We start from the raw sequence: 26,800 nt of genomic DNA on the forward strand, positions 1-26,800 counted from the left end.
ATGGCCCTTTCAAAGATTGGGCTCTTCTTAAAATGTGCTAAATCTACTAAAAAACAACAGTCAACATCAAAATTGTTATTGTTTAAAAAGATAGGTAACACCTTTACTATCCATTCCCCAGTTTTGCACAACCAGCATTATTATATTAATATACTTTATAACATTTAAACCTGTAAAGTTCTGCCTGTTTCTAAGCCACTACAGACAGCCGCTTATCACATGCTTTTCTTTTTTTTAAAAAAATAGTTCATAGTCACTTTATTTTTATTTTTTTTAAAAATAATTTTATTTTGCAAAACGTATACACTACACATGTACAGTTGATATTATCATAAGTCTGCATGAGATTACATCTGTATAGCTTGCACAGGCGCAGCATAGGTATCATACATTAAAAGAAGATGTTAAAAACAAATAGTTAACATATGAAACAAAACACAATCACCTAGATTATGACTTTTGCGTTAGAGGCTGTGCGGTGCTAACGAGCAGTTTTGTCTCACCGCTCACTTACCTACAGCGCTGGTATTACGAGTTTTCAGAAACCCGTCGTTAAAAGACAAGAAGTGAGCATTGAGCAAAATTTTGCTCATTACCGCACTCCAATACCAGCGCTGCTTAAGTCAGCGGTGAGCTGGTGTAGCGTGCTCGTGCACGATTTCCCCATAGGAATCAACGGGGAGAGACAGCTGAAAAAAAGTCTAACACCTGCCAAAAAGCAGCGTAAAACTCCTTAATGCAGCCCCATTGATTCCTATGGGGAAATAAAATTTATGTCTACACCTAACACCCTAACATGAACCCTGAATCTAAACACCCCTAATCTTACACGTATTAACCCCTAATCAGCTGCCACCAACATCGCCGACACCTACATACTATTTATTAACCCCTAATGTGCCTTCCCCAATGTCGCAGACACCTACATTATATTTATTAACCCCTAATCTGCCGCCCCCAACGTCACCGCCACTATATTAAGGTTATTAACCACTAAACCTAAGATAAACCCTAAACCTAACACCCACTAACTTAAATATAATTACAATAAATCTAAATAAATATTCCTATCATTAACTAAATTATTCCTATTTAAAACTAAATACTTACCTATAAAATAAACCCTAAGCTAGCTACAATATAACTAATAGTTACATTGTAGCTATCTTAGGGTTTATTTTTATTTTACAGGCAAGTTTGTATTTATTTTAGCTAGGTAGAATAGTTATTAAATAGTTATTAACTATTTAATAACTACCTAGCTAAAATAAATACAAAAGTACCTGTAAAATGAAATAGAATTAAATAAATTACATACAAATAGCTAAATTAAATTAGCTAAAGTACAAAAAAACCCACTAAATTACAGATATTTAAACTAATTACACCTAATCTAATAGACCTATTAAAATAAAAAAGCCCCCCCAAAATAAAAAAACCCTAGCCTAAACTAAACTACCAATAGCCCTTGAAAGGCCCTTTTGCAGGACATTGCCCCAAAGTAATCAGCTCTTTTACCTGTGAAAAAAATACAAAAAAAACCCCAACAGTAAAACCCACCACACACACAAGCAACCCCCCAAATAAAATACTATCTAAAAAAAAAACATTTGGATGGGCATTGCCCTTAAAAGGGCAGTTAGCTCTTTAGCTGCCCAAAGTTCCTAACCTAAAAATAAAACTCACCCAATACACCCTTAAAGAAACCTAACACTAACCCCCTGAAGATTGACTTAGCGGCTGTTCCAATCAGCCAATAGAATGCCAGCTCAATCATATTGGCTGATTGGATCAGCCAATAGGATTGAACTTCAATCCTATTGGCTTATTGCATAAACCAATAGGATTTTTTCTACCTTAATTCCGTTGAGGACTTCGGCCCGGCTTGGATGAAGATGTCTCAGGGTAAGTCGATCTTCAGGGGGTTAGTGTTAGGTTTTTTAAAGGGTGTATTGGGTGGGTTTTATTTTTAGGTTAGGGACTTTGGGCGGCAAAAGAGCTAACTGCCCTTTTAAGGGCAATGCCCATCCAAATGCCCTTTTCAGGACAATGGGAAGCTTAGGTTTTTTTAGATAGTATTTTATTTGGGGGGTTGGTTGTGTGGTTGTTGGGTTTTACTGTTGGGGGGGTTGTTTGTATTTTTTTTACAGGTTAAAGAACTGATTACTTTGGGGCATTCCCCACAAAAGCCCTTTTTAAGGGCTATTGGTAGTTTAGTTTAGGCTAGGGTTTTTTTTTTTATTTTGGGGGGGGGGGTTATTTTAATAGTTCTATTAGATTAGGTGTAATTAGTTTAAATATCTGTAATTTGTTTATTATTTTCTGTAATTTAGTGGGGGTTTTTTTTTGTACTTTAGCTAATTTAATTTAATTGATTTAATTGTTGTTAATTTAATTTATTTAATTATAGTGTAGTGTTATTGTAACTTAGGTTAGGTTTTATTTTACAGGTACTTTTGTATTTATTTTAGCTAGGTAGTTATTAAATAGTTAATAACTATTTAATAACTATTCTAGCTAGTTAAAATAAATACAAACTTGCCTGTAAAATAAAAATAAACTCTAAGCTAGCTACAATGTAACTATTAGTTATATTGTAGCTAGCTTAGGGTTTATTTTATAGGTAAGTATTTAGTTTTAAATAGGAATAATTTAGTTAATGATAGGAATATTTATTAATATTTATTTAAATTATGTTTAGGGTTAGACTTAGGTTTAGGGGTTAATAACTTTAATATAGTGGCAGCGACGTTGGTGGCGGCAGATTAGGGGTTAATAATATTATGTAGGTGTCGGCGACATTGGGGAAGGCAGATTAGGGGTTCATAAATATAATGTAGGTGTCCGGAGCGGCAGATTATGGGTTAAAATTTTTGTTATAGTGTTTGCAATGCGGGAGGGCCTCGGTTTAGGGGTTAATAGGTAGTTTATGGGTGTTAGTGTACTTTTTAGCACTTTAGTTATGAGTTTTATGTTACGTCGTTGTACCATAAAACTCTTAACTACTGACTTTAGAATGCGTTACGGATCTTGACAGGGTAGGGTGTACCGCTCACTTTTTGGCCTCCCAGGACAGACTCGTAATATCGGTGCTATGGAAGTCCCATAGAAAAAAGACTTTACGAAGTTTACGTAAGTCGTTTTGCGGTAAGGCCAAACAAGTGTGCGGTACACCTAAACCTGAAAGACTCGTAATACCAACGGGCGTAAAAAAGCAGCGTTAGGACCTCTTAACGTTGCTTTTTTACCCTAACGCACAACTCGTAATCTAGCCGAAAGTGTGGTCTGACATCAAATTTTCATCATATATCCATGAGATTTGTCTATCTCTCGATAGTCCCATTTATCTAAGGGCTTAGATTATCTACTGTGACATATCAATGTGTTGCTCAGAGCCATTAAGTTTCCTTCATTTATACACTGAAAAATCTCCATTTTCCCTGTGTGTGCCCTAGTCAAATGTCCTTTTAGCACAACATTCGTGCTAAAAGGACGATAGGGTTGATTTCCGGCAATGTCTGTCTGCCTGCTCAGAGCAGGCAGACAGGTTATGGAGCAGCGGTCTTTGTGACCGCTGCTTCATAACTGCTGTTTCTGGCGAGCCTGCAGGCTCGACAGAAACACGGGGCATCAAGCTCCTTTTCGGACCTTGATACATATGCCCCAATATCTTTAATTTTGACTTGACTGTCACTTGGAATTTGCTGAAGTAGATTTAACACATTTTAAGATGAGTCCAATATTTTTAAAGGGACAGTCTAGTCAAAATTAAATTTTCCTGATTCCAATAGGGCTTGGTTTTCTTTGTTGAAAGCTAAACCTAGGTAGGCTCATATGCTAATTTCTAAGCCCTTGAAGGCCACCTCTTATCTAAATGCATTTGACAGTTTTTCACAGCTAGAAGGCGATAGAGGTAAAAACTATATTATTATAACCGTGTTGCTTATGCAAAACTGGGGAATGGGTTATAAAGGGATTATCTATCCTTTTAAAGTGAAGGTCAAATTTGATGAATTAGAGGCTTCCGACAGCAGTGGGAATTGTTAGAGCGGCTGCCAGAATGAAAAGGTAAAAGAGGGAAATGTCAATTTTGATGAATTAAAGTGCCCTTGTTTTTAATAGAATTATTAAAAACCGAGCACTAATTCATCAAAATTGACCTTCACTTTAAGCAATAACAATTCCGGAGAATACTTTATAGTCGAGCAATAATAGAAAATGTATTTAAAATCTACCAGACTTGGGACTAGTACCTTTTAGAACACCGGGTTCGGGACTGGTGCATTTTGGAACACCTGGCTCATAAACAGCAGAACAGTCAGAAAAAAACACTTGTAATCTAGCCCTAAGTGTCCCCACTGCATTAAAAAATTGAATTATAGCAGTACTGCTATATTTAATATTTAAAGGGACATTCCAGCCAAAATTGGAATACACATTTCAGTTTTGAATAGAAGCATTTTTGTAATATACTATATATGTATTAGTAAAAATGCTTGTAATAAAAGCTATAGCTGTTTCAAAAGTGTATTTAAGTATGCACCGTGCACCAAAATTTTAAACACAGCATCTGCTCAGAGAGCCGAAGGTGCTTATACCATTTGGTAATTTCTCAATTTCTTAATTGCTGACATGAAACAAGCCCTATGGGCGCTCTGAGCAGCTGCAGTATTTAAAATGCTGATGCACTGAGAATATCTAGCTATGCTTCACATGCACATGCAAAGAAAAATGTTAACACTAAAACAGTGCTAACTTTTACTAGAAGCATTTTTTCCAATTTATGTATATTCAAAAATGTAATTCATCTATGCAAATTAAATTTTTGACCGTAATGTCCCTTTAAATATGGACTGTATGCAATAGCCAACCACTAAAAAAATATTTTATACAAACATTTAACTAGTAGAAGTGGCAACATGGGTAGTGGGTGATGTTGTAGTAACTAGCTGTTCTACAAATAGAAATGATGGTGGTGATGGAGAGGGAGAGAATGCAGGTTGATACGGCTATCATAAAACCGGGCAGGAACTTGCGCTGCTGCCCACCATGCATGTCCTTTGTTGTGGAATCTCCTCCTTTACTATTGCCTCTGGTTTAGGCGATGAGGATATTATTCTGACTCCCAGAATGTCTGCAATAGCCTTTACTCTAGAGCAGGAGGAACTAGATTATACGCCTGAGAATGGGGAAATCTGCTCAATAATTCCTCTTGTCCCTGACTGCTTGGCACAATGGGATCATCTACTATTCCTGCAGCATCTGTCCTGCAGCTGCTGCTGATAGACAATCTTTCAGATTCTGATAAATCCACCAGGCTGCTACTATAAAATATGGAGGGAATCATGACAGTGGCAATAGCAGAACTGATGGTGGCACTGGGGTGAACACTGGATTTTTGAGTAAAAGTGTCTAAAGAGCTAATGTGTGCATGGAGCCTGCTTAGTAACCTCAAACCCCTTCTCAATTCAGCACTTACACCTTCAGTTTCCCTCACTTTCTGCTTTACTTTTATGGAGGGACTTAGACAACCCTTTCTGCTACTGTTCTGCTGCTACTAGTCCTGGTAGTGGTGGGCCCTAGATAACTCCTACTCCTGGTGGACAGGGGATTATTACCTTCTACAGCAGATGCTAAAATAACCCTTCTGCTGCTTCCACTAATGCTTTTTCTAGATATCTGAGCCAGAGCAGCAGCCAATGACCTTGAAAATTATATTTTACTGTGTGAAGCAGAGACAACAGTGCTTGCCCAACTACCCACTTGTGGTAGCAGCAGGAAATATAGAATCCTTTGACTAACAATTCTATTACAGAATAATGAAATATCTGTCTGTTTGTTGCTGGGCTCTCTTACAACAAAAAGGGGATTTATCTGATTGTGTAAGATTTTCAATATTGGAAAAAAAATCCAACACAAGAGCAAGGCAAGGCAGGAGTCTGCTCAATATCAGTACTTACTGCAATAAAAAATATTTGAATTATATCAGTACTACTATATAATATCTATTATAATAAGTAACTATGCACTGTGTACAATAGCCAGCCACCAAAAAAAATGTTATACAAAAATTGAGATCTATGCTGTTAGAAGACAGTCAGCTACTAAAAAATGATTGCCATCTAACAGCATATCTTCCAAAAATTTTTAAAAATGATGTAAATTCTTGTGTATAGAGCAAAGGCAGGAGACCACTAAGGACTGGATTTCGAGTAGAGTGGTAATTACCGCTCCCACTGACACACTTACTCTGCTTGGCTTTGGCTCTTTGCGTGCATATAACAAGTTAAAAGTAAATTATTTAGCTCAAGCACTAAACCAATGTGAGTAAAGAGCTGAAGTTACAATATTGTGACCGCGTTAACATACTCCCCCATAGTCTTCAATGGAGAGAGAAAACCTAATACCCATATTCGCGCTCTAACCTAAATTGCCATAAGCCCCCTACTCTAATAACCCCTAACCAGCCACATAGTCCACCGCAAAGTCACCACTATACGTTTAACTCCTAACTTGCCACATAGCCAACTACAAAGTCCCCTCTACTCTATTAACCCCCAAACTGCTACACCCCTACATTGCAAAATACCCGCTAACATCTAAACCCCTAATCTGCTAGCACCCTCTAAGTTACCCCCAAAAAACCTTACCTTACAAAAAAAACTTAACCTAAAAATAAAATAACCAAACGTTACAGAAAAAAACCAAAACCTTCAATTAGGCCTATTTTAAAACCCTACTTAATATATATATATATCTCTTTCTGACTCTCTTGCATGGTTCGGTGATCGAGATTGGAAGTTCATTTCTACCAGGACACCAAGTCAGGCACAAGCTCCAAATCTAGAAAGAAAGTTTCTTCTGCCAGAGACTGCATATCCAAGAGGCGATACCTTTGCACAGCATTTCTGAATCATCCTTACCTCATCTGATTGAGGGTTGTGGAAGTAAGTGCATACCCTTAGGGGGACACATACAGGATTTCAAGAAGACTCTAGCTGAAATCTTTGCGTTAATACATATTGACTGTACTCTATTAGACCGTATATAGGTCTTAGTTCTTTGTATTCCTGTTTATAATTTTTATTGTTCCTTTTAACTCTAGTTATTATCAATGAATAGTGTACCTTTTGTTTGAACATCTGTGACACACTGATATTTTACTGTACATTGTTCTTCTACCTTGTCTCCTTACTCTAATAGCGCCATCTCTATAATCCTTTTGTACTCATATATATATATATATATATATATATATATATATATATATATATACTAACAATAAACTATAGCAATAGCCCTTAAAAAGGGCTTTTTGTAGGGCATTGCCTTAAAATGACTTAGCTCACACTATTCTACAAGTAACCCACCCGCCTAAATAAAACTATTCTAAAAATTGCCCTGATAAGGGCATTTGACTGGGCATTGCACTTATAAGGGCATTTAGCTATTTTTCTGCCCAAACAAAAACCACACAAAAAAATCATTAAACCCCCAAGATGGTAATTTCCAAAGTTGAATCCTGGTTGCAGTGTGCCATTTTCATTGCGAGGTACCCCCTTTATAAAAGAATACCCTTGCATTCCTATTGGCTGATTTTCAAATTCAAATCAGCCAATAGAATGAAAGCTATATTTTTGGGGGGAGGGGTTCGAAAAGGCATAACTAGTTTTTTTCTGCAATGGTAGCATTTTTCTGTACTGTTATTTTATTTTTTAGGTAAGGTTAGGTTTTGTAAGATTAAGTGTTTTTTTAAGGTAAGATTAGGTGTTTTGTTGTAAGGTTAGGTTTCTTTGGGGTAACTTAGGAGGTGTTAGGTTTGGGAGGGTTAGCTGGTTAGGGGATTTAGATGTTAGTGGGTGTTTTTTGATGTGGGGGTGTTATGTTTTAGGGGGTTAATAGAGAAGTGGGGTATTTTTTTGATGTGTGAGTGTGGTGGTTTAGGGGTTAATGGAGTAGTGGTGTATTTTGTGATGTGGGTGTAAGGTGGTTTAGGGCTTAATAGTGTAGAGGGGTAGTTTGAAATGTGGGGCTGTGGCTGTGTAGGGTTAATAGAGTAGTGGGGTATTTTCAATGTGCAGGTGTGGCTGTTTAGTGGTTAATGGAATAGTGGTATATTTTGCAATGTGGTGGTTCAGGGGTTAATAGTGTAGAGGGGTAGTTTGCGAGTGGGGATGTGGAGGTTTAGGGTTAATAGAGTAGTTTAGGGCAACTGTTTCCTCCGACAAACTCTTTAAAATGTTTGAGTGTTAAATGCGGTTGCGTTTGAGCAATTTCATTTACTTTCAACTTGTAATACAAGCGGACATTGCTGCTCAATGCTGTCCATAGAAAATATGCTAACGATATTGTGCCGTTTGTAATCTGGCCCAAAGTGTCCCCACTGCAATAAAAAACAATTTGAATCGTAGCACTACTACTATATTACTATATTTAAAGGGACAGTTTACTAAAAAATGTTCTCCCCTTGAATTTGTTCCCAATGGTCCACTTTTCCTGCTGGAGTGTATTACATTGTTTACAAGTATATCCATTAACCTTATATTGGTATTTGAATTAGTTTATTTAGCCTGTGGTATCCCCACACATCTTGAAAGTTTTTGGCCTCACGGCCAAGCTGTGTTAACACAGCCAGTAGAAGAAATTACACTGCCAGTGGGCTATAGAAGAGATAAGGTAATAAAATGTTAATTTTATTACAAGGACAGAGACTTATATTTTGCAATAGCCTTTTCCTTTACTGCTCAACAGCTATTCAAAGTTACAAAAAACAGTTTAAACATTTAACACAGAGATATGAAATGAAAACAATGACCAATGAAAAACAACACTGCATGGTATGATTTAAACCAGACCAATTGGAAGTTCATCTTGCTATAAACTGACCACACATAATCCCAACTGCCTCTTTTCTCTTTGCTGCTCTCAAGATAAGTATACGTTTTCTTTATGAGCTCATCAAGAGTTATAATACAATTGTATTGTTTATTCTTCATTATACTTATTTATTGTTTTGTTTGTTATTTAATTTTTACTTATTGCTTACGTTTTTCAAACTCTATTTTACTTTCGTTTTCCCTATGTTCGTTTTTTCTGTTATTGCCTTTCTATTTGTCAGCTATTATTTATTACTCCTTCTTCTACTTTGTCTCTCTTACCTCTTGTGACCTAACTTAGCGCTAAGATTCGTTAGTCCATACTTTGTCTTCCCTTCTTCCTTGCCGACATCTTACGTCTAGGTCATGTGGCCACGCCCCCATTTTTTGACGCAATTGTTTTTCTCTTCTCAGTTGACGCAGCTCCTTCCCGCCCACTTTCTTCCCTCAGTCGGATGTTGCTACATAGTTGCACTTTACATTTACAGTAAAAATAATTGTTATTTTGCGGTTTTAACCATTTATATATAAGGGTTTTTTCTCACTAATTTTTTCTGCTTAGTTAATAAATTTATTTCATTAGGTCTTTGCCTTATTTGATGTTACTTGACTTAACTTAATTTTCGGCTAGATTACGAGTTTGGCGTTAGAGGCTACGCGGTGCTAACAAGCAGTTGATGCTCACCACTCACTTACAGACAGCACTGGTATTACGGGTTTTTACAACCCAGACAAGAAGTGAGCGTTGAGAAAAATTTTGCTCCTTACCGCACTCCAATACCAGCGCTGCTTACATTAGCGGTGAGCTGGTGTAATGTGCTCGTGCACGATTTCCCCATAGGAATCAACGGGGAGAGCTGTCTGAAAAAAAGTCTAACATCTGCCAAAAAGCAGCGTAAAGCTCCTTAACGCAGCCCCATTGATTCCTATGGGGAAATACATTTTATGTCTACACCTAACACCCTAACATGAACCCCGAGTCTAAACACCCCTAATCTTACACTTATTAACCCCTAATCTGTCATCCCCGCTATCGCTGACACCTACATTATATTATTAACCCCTAATCTGCTGCCCCCAACATCGCCGACACCTACATTATATTTATTAACCCCCAATCTGCCCACAACAATGTCGCCGCCACCTATCTACCTTTATTAACCCCTAATCTGCTGCCCCAATGTCACCGCCACTATAATAAACATATTAACCCCTAAACCGCTGCACTCCGCCTCGCAAACATTAGTTAAATATTATTAATCCCTAATCTGCTGCCCCCAACATCGCAGACACCTACATTATATTTATTAACCCCTAATCTGCCCGCACCAATGTCGACGCCACCTACCTACATTTATTAACCCCTAATCTGCCGCCCCCAACGTCGCCCCCATTATATTAAAGTTATTAACCCCTAAACCTAAGTCTAACCCTAAACCTAACACCCTCTAACTTAAATATAATTAAAAGAAATCTAAATAAAATTACTATAATTAACTAAATTATTCCTATTTAAAACTTAATACCTATAAAATAAACCCTAAGCTAGCTACAATATAACTAATAGTTACATTGTATCTATCTTAGGGTTTATTTTTATTTTACAGGAAAGTTTGTATTTATTTTAACTAGGTAGAATAGTTACTGAATAGTTAATTACTATTTACTAACTACCCAGTTAAAATAAATACAAATTTACCTGTAAAATAAAACCTAACCTAAGTTACAATTATACCTAACACTACACTATAATTAAATTAATTCCCTAAATTAAATACAATTAAATACAATTAAATAATATTATCTAAAGTACAAAAAAACAAACACTAAATTACAGAAAATAATAAACAAATTACTAGATTTTTAAACTAATTACACCTAATCTAATCCCCCTAACAAAATAAAAAAGCCCCCCAAAATAAAAAAGCCCTACCCTACACTAAATTACAAATAGCCCCTTAAAGGGCCTTTTGCGGGGCATTGCCCCAAAGTAATCCACTCTTTTACCTGTAAAAAAAATTACAAATCCCCCCCAACATTAAAACCCAACACCCACACAACCAACCCTACTCTAAAACCCACCCAATACCCCCATAAAAAAACTAACACTAACCCCTTGAAGATCACCTTACCGAGAGAAGTCTTCACCCAACCAGGCCGAAGTCCTCAACGAAGCCGGGAGAAGTCTTCATCCAAGCCGGGCAAAGTGGTCCACCAGACGGGCAGAAGTCTTCATCCCGACGGCATCTTCTATCTTCATCCATCCGGCGCGGAGCGGGTCCATCTTCAAGACATCCGACGCGGAGCATCCTCTTCAATCGACGGCTAAAGCAGAATGAAGGTACCTTTTAAGTGACATCATTCCAGATGGCGTCCCTTCAATTCCGATTGGCTGATATAATTCTATCAGCCAATCGGAATTCAGGTAGAAAAAATCCTATTGGCTGATGCAATCAGCCAATAGGATTGAAGTTCAATCCTATTGGCTGATCCAATCAGCTAATAGAATGCAAGCTCAATCCTATTGGATGATTGGACTTCTGCCCGTCTGGAGTACCACTTTGCCCGGCTTGGATGAAGACTTCTCCCGGCTTCATTGAGGACTTCGGCCCGGTTGGGTGAAGACTTCTCCTGGTAAGGTGATCTTCAAGGGGTTAGTGTTAGGTTTTTTTAAGGGGGTATTGGGTGGGTTTTAGAGTAGGGTTGGTTGTGTGGGTGGTGGGTTTTAAAGTTGGGGGGATTTGTAATTTTTTACAGGTAAGAGAGCTGATTATTTTGGGGCAATGCCCCGCAAAAGGCCCTTTTAAGGGCTATTTGTAATTTAGTGTAGGATAGGGCTTTTTTTATCATGGGGCGGGTTTTTTTTTTTTTTTTTAAAAGGAGCTTTATTTGAATAGAAGAAAAACAATAACAACAAATATGCGTTGTATACAACGCCTGATAAGGTTACAACATTCATTTAAAAAAAACCAATACATTCTACAACTCTCTAGACTGTGGAAGAAAAAGTCAGTTGTAGTCCATTTCCAAAGAGCAGTGAGAGAGGAGAATAGAAGGTATAGGGCTCCTACTTTCCACTTTTTCTCAATTTTCCTTTCTGAGTGTGAGACCAGTCATTTAACAGGAAATGCAAAACACAATATGTGGCTCCGAAGAGCAATTATAACATAAGGTCAACAGTAAGCCTTAACTAAATTATACAAAATTCAAATAACTTCACAGGTGGCTGTGCAAGACCCCACCATAGAATGTAGAGACCTGGGCTGTCTCCCAGCAGGATGACAACAAATTCGAAGACACCCAAGCTCCTATGCACTCTGATAGATGATTAATTAAAGAGGTTGAAAATAGAGGGAGGAAGGGGTTGGGAAAGGGGAGGGATTCATAAGAAGGAATGAGGGAGGAGGAGAGAGAAAAAAAAAAAAAAGGGAGAAGAAGAAACACCAGGCACCTTCAGTAGTAAGTATATTCAATCTAAAATCAACGCCCTACGGGGTCTACCCGATTCCATAGCTGGATCAGCATTTCGTGAGCGTCTAGTTTCCCTATTTGGGCATAGTGGAATCTCTCTAAACTTAACAGGTCATGCACCCCCTGCCTCCATTCTGAGGCCCGGGGAACACGGGGTGTTTTCCATCTGGTCGGAATTAAATTTTTAGCACTCGCCAACATTAGCATCAGTAGAGCTTTTTTAGTTGGGTCTAAGATCTTTTTTGGAAAGTGGAACAGTAGCGTCTCCACTGTTTTTGGGACTTCCAACTCCAGAACTGACTGCATTTGCTCCCATACTTTTCCCCAGTATCCCTCCAGCATGGGACAATCCCACCATATGTGAGTGATTGAGCCAAGTCCCCCGCAACCCCTCCAACATTTGTCCGATGAGCCAGGATAGATCTTTTTGAGACGTGTTGGTGTAAGGTACCAGCGACTCAACATCTTATATTGCGACTCCTGTATACGCGCGGAAACTGAGACAGTCGTAGTGGCCCGGAATATCCTTTGCCACTCCTGTGTCTCAAATTCTATGCCCAATTCCAGCTGCCACTGTCTTGTGTATGTTGGGAGGTCTTCTCCTCGGCTGAGATGAAGCTTGTAGACCTTTGAAATTAAGTGTTTTGGAACCGTTGTCTGTATGCAGAGCCCTTCAAACAGTGTGTAGTCTCTCAGTAGTGATTGCTTATGTTTGTGAGTAGTGATATAGTGGCCTATTTGCAGTTATACAAACCAAGGGACCTTGATAGCGGGTTCATCTGTCGAGAGTGCCTCCCTAGTTCTCAAAAGCCCATTAACCACGAACTTTCCTATTTTGTTAGTCATTACTAAAGTTTGTGTGGGCGCTGAATTAATCTGTATTGGTATATCTGGGTTCCCAAACACAGGTGTCATTGGAAAGAAAACTGTGGAAATGTGTGAATCTGTCCGTATGATCTTATCCCATTCACCCAACACCTCTCCAATCAGGGGGTAGGCCAATACCGAAACCTGTCTATGTTTTTTATCAGTCCAAGGGAGGGAGGCGAGATCTCTGGGCCAGAGAATGCCAGCGTCTATCGCGATCCAGTCTTTTTGGGGATCATCGTGATGTGGTGGTAATTAGTACCAGAATATTAAACCAAAGGGGTTGTCCACTTTTTAAAATTATTTTATTGGAAGACAAATAATATAGGTATGAAGATTAACAATTATCTATAGGCTACAAAATATAAAACAAGTCTCAAGAAATACCAAGAGCTACAAACATAAAGATACAGTCCAAATTATATGGGGCAACTCTATTTTAAACAAACCCAGATTAAGCAATATTAACTAAACATAGTGAACAAGAGAATTTATCCCAAAGTAAAATGTATACGAATGCTAATATACTCAGCCAGTTCAGTCCTCCAATGCTCTCTCTCTCTCAGTTGCTTCCAGGAGGTGAGGAAGATAAAAAAGTGTGTATACTAACTGTTGGCTCCCATTGTATACTTAATTCATTTAAGGTGTGTCCTACCATACACCAATCAAAAGGCTATATGGGAGTGTCCTTCTTAGACAAAGACTAGGCCAGAGACCTAGTCTATATTTTAAAATATGTTTGTAAATTAAAGAATTAACTACTTGAACACTCTAGGGATAAATTCTCTGGTTTTATGACACCACATTCCCCCACTTTAATTTCTCCTATGTTGCCCCGTTTTCTATTTATACCCATTAATACAGAAGAACCCAGTGGGAGCGAAAACCTTATAGGAAAAATTCAACCCAGCGTCCCTCCGGAATAAATCCCTTGGCGACTTGAGCTCTTCTGTACTTTCCTAGGACTGTCAACTGCTAACCTAAATGTTATACAATTAATAATAAAAACTAACTATTACTCCCAACACAATCCAAACAAATTAATACAAGTCAGAAAAACAAAATATCAGAAGATAGAGAGAAATGTGGGTGCATGACGGTGGGTTTGGCAAAGCATACTTACCTGATGAGGGATGTGTATGTGATTGTGTGTGAATTTATGGGTAAACTTTATTAGAAGAGTATGCAGTCGTGCCTGAACAACAAGAATAACACTTAAATAAAGTCATTTTGGTTCCTTGCTTTCAGCTTCCTCTTCATCTTCTTTAATATCACACAAAAATACAGTATCACAGCTGTTGTTATAACTTGGATAAACATAAGCATTAAGGAGAGAGTTCTCATTATCGGGTGTGTTTCTACATCAGTGAGTACTCCCCACCATGGATGGATAACTTCTTCTTTAGTTTTTTCAAGTTCATTATTTTGTTGCTCAAGCAAATTGCTGATGGGGCGTAGCTGCTGTTTAGTACGTTGTACTAGTTCATGTAACTGCAAAGTGAGCTTAGGAATAGGAGGAAAAAGCTTCAAAGTCCAATTCTCCCAGACAGTGTCCTCAGTAAAATTCATGCAGTCAGTAGTGAGGTTTCCTGATGGAAAGACAGTATGTGTTCCAACATGGAGGGGTGTTGTTACTCTAACACATGTCCCTTCTTCCACTGGGCATGTCTCATCTGATGTTTTGTACTCCTTATGGCCTATGAAACAGGCCATATCTCCAATATGAATGACCTTGCGTACCAGCTCAGCTTTTGTAAACTGCACCCATCCATTCTCAATGTCTCTAGTTTCCCAGGTGCAGGTACATAGCCATCGATGTTGAACTTTCTTGCAACAGCCTTCATCAATTACTACTTCTGTAATAGTTGCCAATTTTTTTGAAGGAAAATGTTGCTGGTAGGTGCTTTGGCTAAAAGTACCAATACTATGCACAAAATTCAATGGTTCCGCTTCTCCTTCCCAACGTGGAAATGCTAGGATTAGTCCTACTCTCCCAGATTCAGATTCTTCCGGTAGCCATTGTCCTGGTCCCTCAATGTATGCATGCTTTAAATTGTCCTCTGTAACTATCACACCTTTTTTCCTTAATGTTGCTATGATCTTAGTTGCATTAAGTTTTTCTGTCCACTTGTTTCCTTTTATATCATTTATAGTATCCTTCAGATCAGATAATAGTTTATTCCCGGTCATGGAGCAAAAGATGGCAGCTCCTATTTCTTCATTTTTAATACTGTTTGAGATGTCGGCAATGTTCTCCTCCACTAGTTGTAAATTGTGGGCAATGGTGTGTATGTCATCTACATTGTCTCCCAACTTCTCTACAATAAGTGAGTCGGCTACTCCACCTGTTTTCATGGCATGGCCAAAACCATCTGTCAGAGAGTTAATTCTGCTATTAAGTCCTTTGATATCAGCTGAGTTCCACACACCTAATCCGGTTCCAACTCCTCCCAAAATTGTTGCTATGGTATCTCGCTTGTCCCTTCTCTTTGTTTCTGTCCACTCATCAATAATCTCCTGTGTCCTTCCTTTGAACCATTCGCGCTGCTGTCTTGAGCACCTTAAAGGAATCATGAAATAATTAAAATCTAACATTATGGGGTAATATGTCCATCCTACACCTTGTACCACAGTTTCATGTGTAGGGACTACAATGATTCCCCTTTTTGGCCATGGAATTCTTATCTGATCTTTACAATTTTCCCTTTTCTGTACTGAAAGTGTTACCTCATCTACTGTTAATACACACCCCTCTCCAGTGTTAAGATTGCATTTCAATTCTTTATTGGGATGTGAAGCTATAGTGGCAACCTCCCATTCACCACCCTCATTTAAAGATATGTTGCTTACTATGATATTAATATGTTTATAGTATCCTTGGGAGGTTGAAGTCAATTTCACACGATCTATAAATATTCCATTAGCTGTTACCTGCCCATTTCTAACCACCCAGTTCCATTCTTGTCCCTTGGTCACATTTATTGGTGCCCTAAGAGCTAACCCCATACTATCATTTGGCAACATGATATTCAAATGTAAGTCACCAATTTCTTTTACTTTTAACTCCCTCGGCCAAATAAATCTATCTGCCTGTATATATCTATCCTCTATTCCTTTTAAAATAAGTCCCTTATATGCTGTATCCTCTGGTCTAATTGGTGGTCTCCCTCTTCCCATTCCGATACAGTTTATACTCATCAGTTGTGCCAGAAAAAGACACCATCCTCCTTGGCTAGGTTTCATTTCTTCTGAACTCAATCTTCTGACGAGCCTGTGAATAAACTAATAATTTGTAATTAGTGAATAGGGAAATATATTTTTCTCATTCTCTTCTTATTTCTTCTGTATTTCCCTGGGTGAAAGAGAGAGAAGATAAAAACACAAAACACAAAACAGGACCAAAATATAGTTAGCATATAAACATAAGGCATAGAAAACAGGAAATGTATATATCTTTATAGGAACTTTATGGTATGACTATTAAAATCATTTTCATCCCTCTTCATTTTTTTTATTTATTTTTTTTTTTTTGCTACCCACATACTCAATTTCCCAAAATGAATTATCATTTGCTGCCTTTAACTTACACCCATTTTATTTTCCTGACCTAACTATTATGATTTTCTAGGTCTTAGGGTGTATGTATACTTACTAAGGCATGTTGTTTGCTGGGTCCCTAACCTTGTCTTTTTTTAAATCGTTTTAATTGACTTGCATGCAGCCAGACTTCTCCTTTTTCTGCATGGTCAATCAGGTATACTGCAGCCCCTAATCTATCTATGACCGTATATGGACCCTTCCATCTTGCTCTACCCCATGGTAGAAGTTCATCATGGTTTTGTACCATAATCCTGTCACCAGCCTGGTATGTAGTTATATCTCCTGAGGCATCATGCCATCTCTTCCGTTGCTGGTACTGATTCTCATCTTCTACTGCTGCTGCTTTGTGCACAATTTCTAGATGTGTGGCAAGCTCTTTTACCCATTCATCTGTGATGGCTGCAGTTTGTAATGCCACTGGTGCTGGAATGGTCATCCAGTTGGTCCAGGATGGCATTGGCCTCCCCATAAGGATTTCATAGGGTGAAAATCCTGTAGATCTAGAGGGTCTGGCTCTAAGCCTTGCACATACCAAAGGTACATAGGTGTCCCAGGCTGACCCATGTTCTGCAACCAATTTCATAAGTTCTCTTTTTACAGTCCCATTCATCCGTTCAACTTGACCTGCTGCCTGTGGATGGTAAGGTATGTGATATTTCAGATCTATTCCAACCATTTTGCACATTTCCTTCATTACATTTCCAATAAATGCAGCTCCATTATCACAATCAATTACTTTTGGGACCCCCCACACAGTAATTACTTCATTCACTAGTTTCATGGCAGTTGTTACTGCTGTACAGTTCCTTGTTGGGATTGCGATCATCCATCTTGAAAAACTATCCACTACCATCAAAATGTATTTATTCCCTCGTGTGGTTGTTAGCAGTGGTCCAGTATAATCAATTTGAATTCTTTCCCATGGTCCTACAGGTGGCTGTCTCATTAGTTCTCCCCTTTTCTTTCTGTTTGATCGATCAAATCTAGCACAGGTGAGGCAGCCATCCAAAAAATCTTCAAGGTCCTTATTCTGTCCATGCCACCATCCCATCTTCTGTATTTTTTCCTTTGCTTCCTTTATCTTTGGGTGTCCTCCTGCTTGTGACCCATGTATCCATCTAAGGATGTCTTTCCTAATATGGAATGGTACAACCCAGACAGGAAAGCCATCTTCTAGTACACAAACCAGACCCTTTTCTTCCACTATCATTTTCCCTTTATGATGTACTTCCTCTCCTCCTCTTATTCTCATTCTGAGTTCTTTAATTTCAGCATCTTCATCTTGAAGTTCTTGCAATTCTTGCATTCTCTTTTGTACCACTTTAGATTCTCCCCTTGTTGTTGCAGCTACAGTTAGCTTTCTTTCTTCGGAGTCTGGTTTCCATTCCTCAGCCCACTTTGCTGCTTGTTTTGCTTGATGATCTTCAAGGTTATTTCCTATTCGATGAGGCCCTGTTCTTTTGTGGGCACGTACTTTAATCATATTGATTCTTTGAACGTCATGGGATAGAGTTATCTGCAAGCAATGCCACTGTCCATTTTTGTATACGAGCATTATTAATATGACTGATTGTCAGACTTCCTTGCCTGAGTACTTTTAAAGGTGTATGGTGGGTACAGATAATTACATTTTGTGGGCCAAATAGGTATTTAAATCGCTTCACTGCCCAGTATGCGGCCAATATGATTCTCTCACACCATCCAAATTTCAGTTCCACAGCTGAAAGTGTCTGGGATCCGAATGCCACCGGTCGCTCTGTGTTACCCCAGGTCTGAGTAATGACTACTCCATGTGCATCTGGCATTGTGATGGGATACAACCTGAACTCTTTTTCATGGTCAGGACTTGCAAGGGTTGGTGCACTACCTAGTTCTGTCTTCAAATGGTTAACAGCCTTAGTATGTTCATCAGACCAATCCCAATTTTCTGCTCTAAGAATTTCATACAAGGGTTGAGCCAGCTGTGCATATCTTGGAGTGAATTCTCTACAGAAGCCCATCATTCCTAACAAAGATTGTAGTGCTGTACGATCAGTTGGGATTGGTAGTTGAGCAATCACTTTTGCTCTATCCTGATCAATTGTTCTACCCTCTCCAGTTATAGTTACTCCCAAGAAATGAACTTCCTTGCAGGCCAACTGAGCTTTTGCACCATTTAATTTTAGTCCTGCATTATTAATACACTCTAGCAAGAGTGTCAGATCTTTTTGATGTTGTTCCATATTTGGAGACTGAAGAAGCACATCGTCCACATATTGGATGATACGTTCAGGTCGTGGGAATTGTGATAATGCTTCCTTCATGTGTGTATGGAAAATAGCTGGGGCATCACAGTACCCTTGTGGCAGAACTGTGAAGGCATACTGCCGTCCTTCCCAGGTAAATGCAGTCCGGTATTGGCATTCTTTTTCCAGGGGTATTGACCAGAATCCATTTGCTACATCTATTACTGTAAATATTCTCATTTCTGGTGATATCTTTGACATCATTTCACAATAGACTGATACGACTGGTGCCATTCTCTTTGCTAGTTTGTTGACAGCTCTGTAATCAATGGTAAGTCTCCAGGATGGAGCTGTTTTGCCTTCTGCTTCACTGGTTTTCAATACTGCCTTCTTGACAGGCCAACAAGGAGAATTACATCCATATCCATTTCCAGATTTTATGATTCCACGTTCCTCCAGTGTCTCTATCATTTCTGTAATAGAAACCACAGATTCCCTTGGAACTGGGTATTGCTTCTGCCATGGTGGATCTTTTCCTTCAAGTAGCACTGTTGTATCCATTCTCCCACAATCAAGCTTATCTCTTGCCCATACTGGAATTGCTTGCACGAGTTGCTTCAACCATTCTGGTCGTCCCTCCAACTGTAGCCTGTTTTCTCCTAGGCTTTTTACTGGTGCCACTATGTATGCCATGGGACACACTGTACCATTTGTCTGTGTTGTCCCTCTATGTTTCTCACTACCTGGTTCCTTTTTCCACAAGCATTGGTTGGCAAAGTCTACAATAAATTTACCTTTTTTTAATGCTTCTATCCCTAATATTTCCTCAGGCCATCCAACTATAGCTTCAACTTTAACTGTTTCTCCACCCACCTTAATCTCTATCAGCCCTGCACTGACTTCCTGTGGGTTCCCTGTAACTCCTACTATTTTAACTAAGCTGTTCCCATTTGTGACCCTGTTTGTCATAGTAACCGCTGCACCACTGTCTAACAACATGTGTTTTCCCACCCCTGCAATGTAAGTAAATATGGTGGGCTGACCTGCCTCATCCATGCCAAGGTCAGCTGCATGTATGAGGCGGTCTTGAGCAGGGGTTGGGCCTCTTCACTCTGATTTGTGTTTCTCTTCCTCCTTTATTACAGTATATTGTGTCCTATTTTCCTCACGTTGTGGCTTCCTATCTGCCACTATTTGCCTCTTTAATGCTTCTATTTCTTCTCCCATCCTGTCATTCTGCTTTCTCAGGTCCCAGTATCCCATATTGCCTTTATTATCTTCCATATCATTCCTTCTCCAGTCACCGTTGTGCCTTTCCTTGTTGTTATTTTCTGCCACTTCATTCCTTCTCCAGTCACCACTGTATCTTTCCTGCTGTAAATCAGCACGCCTATTTATTCTCCAGTTTCCATTGATTCTATTACGATTGTTCCACTGTGGCTCTTCACGTTTTTTTCTCCAATTACTTTGCATTGTCTTACCTGCTTCTACTTTAAATGGTTTTACTGCTGAGACTGCACATGCTTGATCTTTGTGTGAGTAATCCATCCACCACTTATCTGCCCTGGTTAATACCATTTCCAAATCTGTAGGCATTTGATCAAACAGATGCACAAATTCCTGGCATTCACGGGGAAGGGCTTCAAGCACACAAGCTATATGTGCTGCTGATCCCTGTACCATTGGTGTCTGTGGCTGCCTTAGGGTGCACCAGAAGAGTATTCTCTGTGCTACCTCCCGGGGGCCATCTGTAGGCCTCATTGTAATGTAGCTAATTTCCTTTTCTACATTAGTTAAGTAGAAGTAGGTTGCAGCTATTCTTCCAGCTTGATCTGAAACACTTGTGTTAAATCCCAATAGTCTGCTTGCAAATGGACCCAGAGAAAATTCTAGTAATTCAGTCCATTCATCAAAACACAGACCTCCTTTTTGTGCCTTCTCAGCTCCCCTCTGAAACCAATGTGTGAACTTGTTGAAATCATTCTGAGGCATGGCACCCCACCATTTCTGAAAATTGTCTTTATCCATCATAGACATGGGGCGAGTCTGCATTGAAAAACCTGTAGGTGTTTTATGTGCATTAAAAGTCTCAGATACTATAACTGGTGCTAAAGGCACAGGCAGTAGTAATTGACCTTGCTCTATATCTTGTTTTGCCTCTCTTTTACTAGGCCATAGCGACTCCAAATTCGTATATAATCTTGGAATGACTTTTCCTTCCTTGTCTTCCTGTATATAAGATTTGTTTTTTTGCTCCATTATAATATTTTGAAGCTCTGTGATTTTACACTCATATGAATCTCTCTGGTCTTCAATTATTCTTAGTTCATCCTCTAGTTCTTCCACCATATTCGTTGTTCTAAGTGATGCTATTTTTAGACAGTCTCTATTGTTTAGTGCCTCTTCCATCTTTCCTGTGAGATCTTTATTTTCCTTCTTTAATGTTTCTATTATGTATGCAAGTCCACCAATTGTAGCAATGACTGCTTGAACTACTAATGCTTTACGTTTCTTATTAGAGTTCTTTTTGTTTAACACTATTTGTGTTAACACATCCATAAAACCTTCATATGTGTTATTTTTTGATTCACAGGGTTCTGGAAGTATATATGGCCCATCATGTTTGTTAATATCATCTTTAAAATATTCCCTTACTGCATCAGAAAAATATTTTGCCCCAGGAAAAGACATTATTACCTAGAATTACAATTAAAAATAGGAAAGAAATGCTATTGTTTGTAATAACAATAAAATAAATAGTAGCCCACTGATAATTCAGTATGTAACAGCTATTTGTTATATGTAAAAGGAGGGAAAAAAAATCTAATTAAAACACTGTTAACTAATGTTTGATTAAAAAAAAAATTGAAATGACCTTGATAACTTATAAAATTTGTGTAATTAAAATTAATTCATATAATTTAGAAATATATGTGACTAAAATATGGTTAGACACTGAATATAATAGCCTAAGCAAGAGAAACAAAATTAACCCAAATGTGATAGCAAAACAAATTAAAGTAGTAGCAGAAGGGAAAAATAAAATAAAATAAATAATTATAAGAAATCAAAGCAAACTGAGTAGTGATGCAGAAACAGTTCAATATGTACCAGTTGCTATGATTTGTATGCAGAAGAAGAGAAAAAAAAATTCTAAGTAAAACACTGTTAGCTTATTTTAAACAAAATGACCTTACCAAGTTATAAAATTAGTGAAATTAAAAGGAAATAAAGTTACAGTTACATAGGTATCTATAACCTAAGCAATAGATACAATGTATGGGAGGCTACACTAAATTGTATCAAGATTAAAGTGTTTTATATAAAAAATAAGATAGCAAAAATAATTTAAAGCAGCAGAAGCAGAGGGAAAAGGAGGAGAAAAACAAAAACAAACAATTACTAATAATTTACTGTTATTAACATTATTCTCACTACCAGTACCAATACCATTAACACTACTACTTATAATAAAAAATAATAATTACAAATAATAGTAAGACCCTCAACAATTACTAGTCAAAATAATTGGAGAGAAAAGAAGAAGGGGAAAAAATAATAAAAAAATAATAAAAATAAAATAAAAATAATGATAAAAAAATAATACAAAAATAAAGTGAACAAAAAAATAAATAAGGAAGCTGTTTACTGCCTATGAATGAATATACTAAACTAAATGTAACCACATTAAATTCCAAGCTAATTAATTCTAAATTATTTCTAAATTATTTAATATTTTTACTAAAAGAAATAGCTAAAGCAATGGAAGTATAGTATTAAATGGAGGAAAACTGTAGTAATATTTTAAATTTTGATTGTTTAGCAGGGGGGGTCACATTAATCTAAACTTATATTTTAAGCAAAGCAAATAAATGATATGTATAACTGTATTGGAGCTTAAAACATTTTAAAGGTAGTTTCAAGTAGTTTCTATAGAACTTTTTGAAATGCTAATTTCAACTGTAGCTTGGTTCCAAGTATCTACTTTAAACACAGGATATATAAAAAAAAAATCAAATTGCTCCTAAAATGCAAATGTTTTACTTTTTGTTACTCAAAGGTTACACATTGTAAAAAAAAAACCTAATTAAAAGCTGACTGCAATGTAACAATACCCACAAAAGGGCTGGAACCAAAAATGCTAATTTTAATTGTATCCTTGGTTTCAGCCTCTGCTCCAAACACAGGATATATAAAATAGTAAACAAGAAGCGTCTACCAATGGTTGTTTAAAATGCAATTTTTATTTATTTACTTTTTAACTTTTTACCCAAACAAAGGTTACACACCTTTTTATTCAATACAAACTTAATTAAAAAAAAAAAAAATCTGAACCATCTGCTCACAATATTTTAACAATGTAATAAGAATTAAGAAAAACAAAGGAAATTGAAAAAGAGAGGGAAAAATAAAATAAAAAATAAAGACATTAGAAAGTCTTAAATAACTTTTAACTTCTGTTTAAGCTTTTACATATACCCCAAGAGTTAAGCTATTTGTTTTCAAACAAAGTTTCAAAAAATAAATAAATAATGAAATAGATTATTAGAGTTTGTTATGCTTCAAACTGCTGATGGCTTAGCATATTCCCCAAGTTAAACTGTATTTTCCTAACTTTAAATTCTACACAATTTCCATACAATTTGAAACATTTGCTCTCAAAAGTGAAAATTCAAACAAAACCAAATTTGAATTGTACTAGGCTATATATTTTTAAGTTCAAATCCCATGCAAATATGAGCAGACACAAATTCCAGAAAAATTCAGAATTAAATTCAATATTTCAAAAAAACAAACCAAAAAACAAAACAAAACAAAAACAATTAGTAGAAACTGAATGTTTGTGTATTTACAAAACCAAATCAAATATATATTTTTTTTTCACTAAGAGACCACTTAGACTGTAGCTTTTTAATTCAGAATCAAATTCAACATGTAAAATAAAAATTAAATTACAAAAAAAAACACAATGGAAACTGGTTAAGTAATATTTAGTAGATACCACACTCTTGTAGCAAAAGTAGCCAAGAAGCCTGAAATATTCCTCAATTTATTAAACTATAAATTCCTATATAATTTAATCTTCCAAAAAAAATGATTTTACATGGAAAATGTCTACACTTCGTGATTCGCCAAAATGTGGTGGTAATTAGTACCAGAATATTAAACCAAAGGGGTTGTCCACTTTTTAAAATTATTTTATTGGAAGACAAATAATATAGGTATGAAGATTAACAATTATCTATAGGCTACAAAATATAAAACAAGTCTCAAGAAATACCAAGAGCTACAAACATAAAGATACAGTCCAAATTATATGGGGCAACTCTATTTTAAACAAACCCAGATTAAGCAATATTAACTAAACATAGTGAACAAGAGAATTTATCCCAAAGTAAAATGTATACGAATGCTAATATACTCAGCCAGTTCAGTCCTCCAATGCTCTCTCTATCTCAGTTGCTTCCAGGAGGTGAGGAAGATAAAAAATGTGTATACTAACTGTTGGCTCCCATTGTATACTTAATTCATTTAAGGTGTGTCCTACCATACACCAATCAAAAGGCTATATGGGAGTGTCCTTCTTAGAATAAAGGTGGTGTATATCCTGCGCAAAGAACAGGTGGGGAAGGGGGGTGGGGGATGCCTCTAGCTCTCCTCGATGGGTACCCTAGCGTGCCCAATGTGTAAAAGATATATGCAAGGTAGAGGTGAGCGCCAATAGAAGGCTGAGGGTAGGGTGGGGAACGCTAAAATAGGCTAAAATTAGCTGATAGAATGTAAAATTAAAAATTACAAATTTTTTTATTCCATACAATAATTATAATAATAAAAAAGAACAATATACACTGATAGTTGTTCATGGATCCATGTTACAAATGGTAGCAAATTACAGTGTTAGGTAAAATACAATACAATATAATAATAAAAACAATTGTAAATACTGATAAATTCAGTGGCTGATGATATAGCCTTTTATGCTGAGTATCTGTTAAATGATTAACACCTTGGTTGAGTCCAGTAAGTGTAAGATGCTCCTGGTAGATAGTGTAGGGTTAATTGTAATCCAATATTGTGCAGGAGAAAAAAGTAGCAAGATTTGGGTGTGATCAGTGTCCAATACAACAATTTAGAAAAAAGTGGTAGAAAAAATGTGTGTTCACTCTATGTGATGAAAAAATGATGATAAAAAATGATGAAATCCCTCCAAAAAAATGTTATAAAAAAATGAAAAAAGGTGAAAAAGGATAAAATAGGATAAAAAAATAGTGTCAATTTCGAAATCCGAAGTGATGTTGGTGATGTCAGTGCAAATCAATCAATCAGTGGTTCAGTATTGATGCAATGTTTTGAAAAAATAAGATTATGCAAAAAGAAAAAATCCTGAAAAAAAGAAAACAAACAATACTCTAATATATGCAATCTGTACAATAGATATATCAGTATTATGCTTACTCAGATCTGTCGACGCGTTTCGGCCATATACCTCTGGCCTTTATCAAGACTGATAAACTGAGTAAGCTCACAGTGTTTATAAGAGTTATGGCTGATGTTTTGGCGCCAAACACTAATAGGCCACGCCCCCTTCCTGTTTGGTAGCATTATGGGTATGGGCGAAAGCATTGTGGGTATGGGCGAAGGCATTTATTTTGCTTGTGTTATTGAGGTCATTACTAAGTTTTTAAAGACATGTGTAGTTATAAATTGTCTTTCCATTGTATATGGCTAGTTTGTGTGTGTCCTAATATGGATTTGTTGTTCATACATATACTTCCGGTTTCGCTGGTGGATCTAGCCCTTACTTCCTGTTTAGCCCTTACTTCCTGTTTAGCTACCCTATGGGACGTTTTAGTCCTGGTTGTTCATATCAATTCTTATGCTAATGTGTGTGAGTAATTTTATTGCGACTTATCTTAGCGATCTGTTTATATGGGCTCTATTCTTTCTCTCTAATTTCTAAATCATGCATGTGTTGCTTTTGTTTACCATTTATTGTTTACGGTTACCATTTCCGGTTCCGGTTTGTATCAATGCATGTGTTGTTTTTGTTTACCATTTTCTTGCTTCCGGTTACCATTTCCGGTTCCGGTTTTTATTGCTCCTTAGTACTTAACATTTCTGACAGTAAAAGCCAACATTATATGATGACTATGCAAATGAGTTTATTTCAAACATGTGTGTTGAAGAGAAAAAAATCAAATGCAGTAGGAATCGAATGTGCGACTGTGCTATATAATAAGTCAAATCGTAATTCTGGATTGAATCTTCAAACAAAAAGATGAATTTGTGAGCAAATGTGATGGTGTACAGACACAATGAAAAGCTATGATCTAAATGCGTTAGACTATATAAAATCCATTTTGAGATATAATATGGAAAATACGTTGATTTTACAAGGATGATAAAACTAGTGGATATACACTAGAGGATAAATACTTATTAATAAAATCTACATATATAAAATCCCATATAAAATGCTAATGCTTATGAAAGGCTTAAAGCTTTAAAAGGTGTAAATACAATTTTGATAAAAAATATAAAATATATATAAAAAGTGTATAAAATGTGTATAAGAGGGGGGCAACACAGAGAGAGTACACTAAAAGTAGGGTGTCACCTATGGTGAGGAGATGACATAAGGAGGGTATAAAAGAGTATATAAAAATATATAAAAAAATATAAAAATATAAAAATATATATGCGGACCTCCTAAAATTGGGCACCAGATGTTGACATCTGTTAATCGGACCCAGATATTAA

The 26,800-nt window shown here is 37.0% G+C and overlaps 1 protein-coding gene across 1 annotated transcript in view; it reads right to left on the reverse strand.

The window, feature by feature from the left end:
• Positions 1–13,497: 13,497 nt before the first annotated feature.
• LOC128646451 (uncharacterized) overlaps positions 13,498–26,800 on the reverse strand; it is an 81,603-nt gene continuing 68,300 nt past the window's right edge. The window contains exon 2 of the mRNA XM_053699597.1: positions 13,498–16,496. Coding sequence (XP_053555572.1) covers positions 14,430–16,457 — 2,028 coding nt within the window. The 5' untranslated portion in view covers positions 16,458–16,496 and the 3' untranslated portion in view covers positions 13,498–14,429. The remainder of the gene's footprint in view (positions 16,497–26,800) is intronic.

The sequence above is a fragment of the Bombina bombina genome, chromosome 1, assembly GCF_027579735.1.
Source record: "Bombina bombina isolate aBomBom1 chromosome 1, aBomBom1.pri, whole genome shotgun sequence".
Taxonomy (NCBI): domain Eukaryota; kingdom Metazoa; phylum Chordata; class Amphibia; order Anura; family Bombinatoridae; genus Bombina; species Bombina bombina.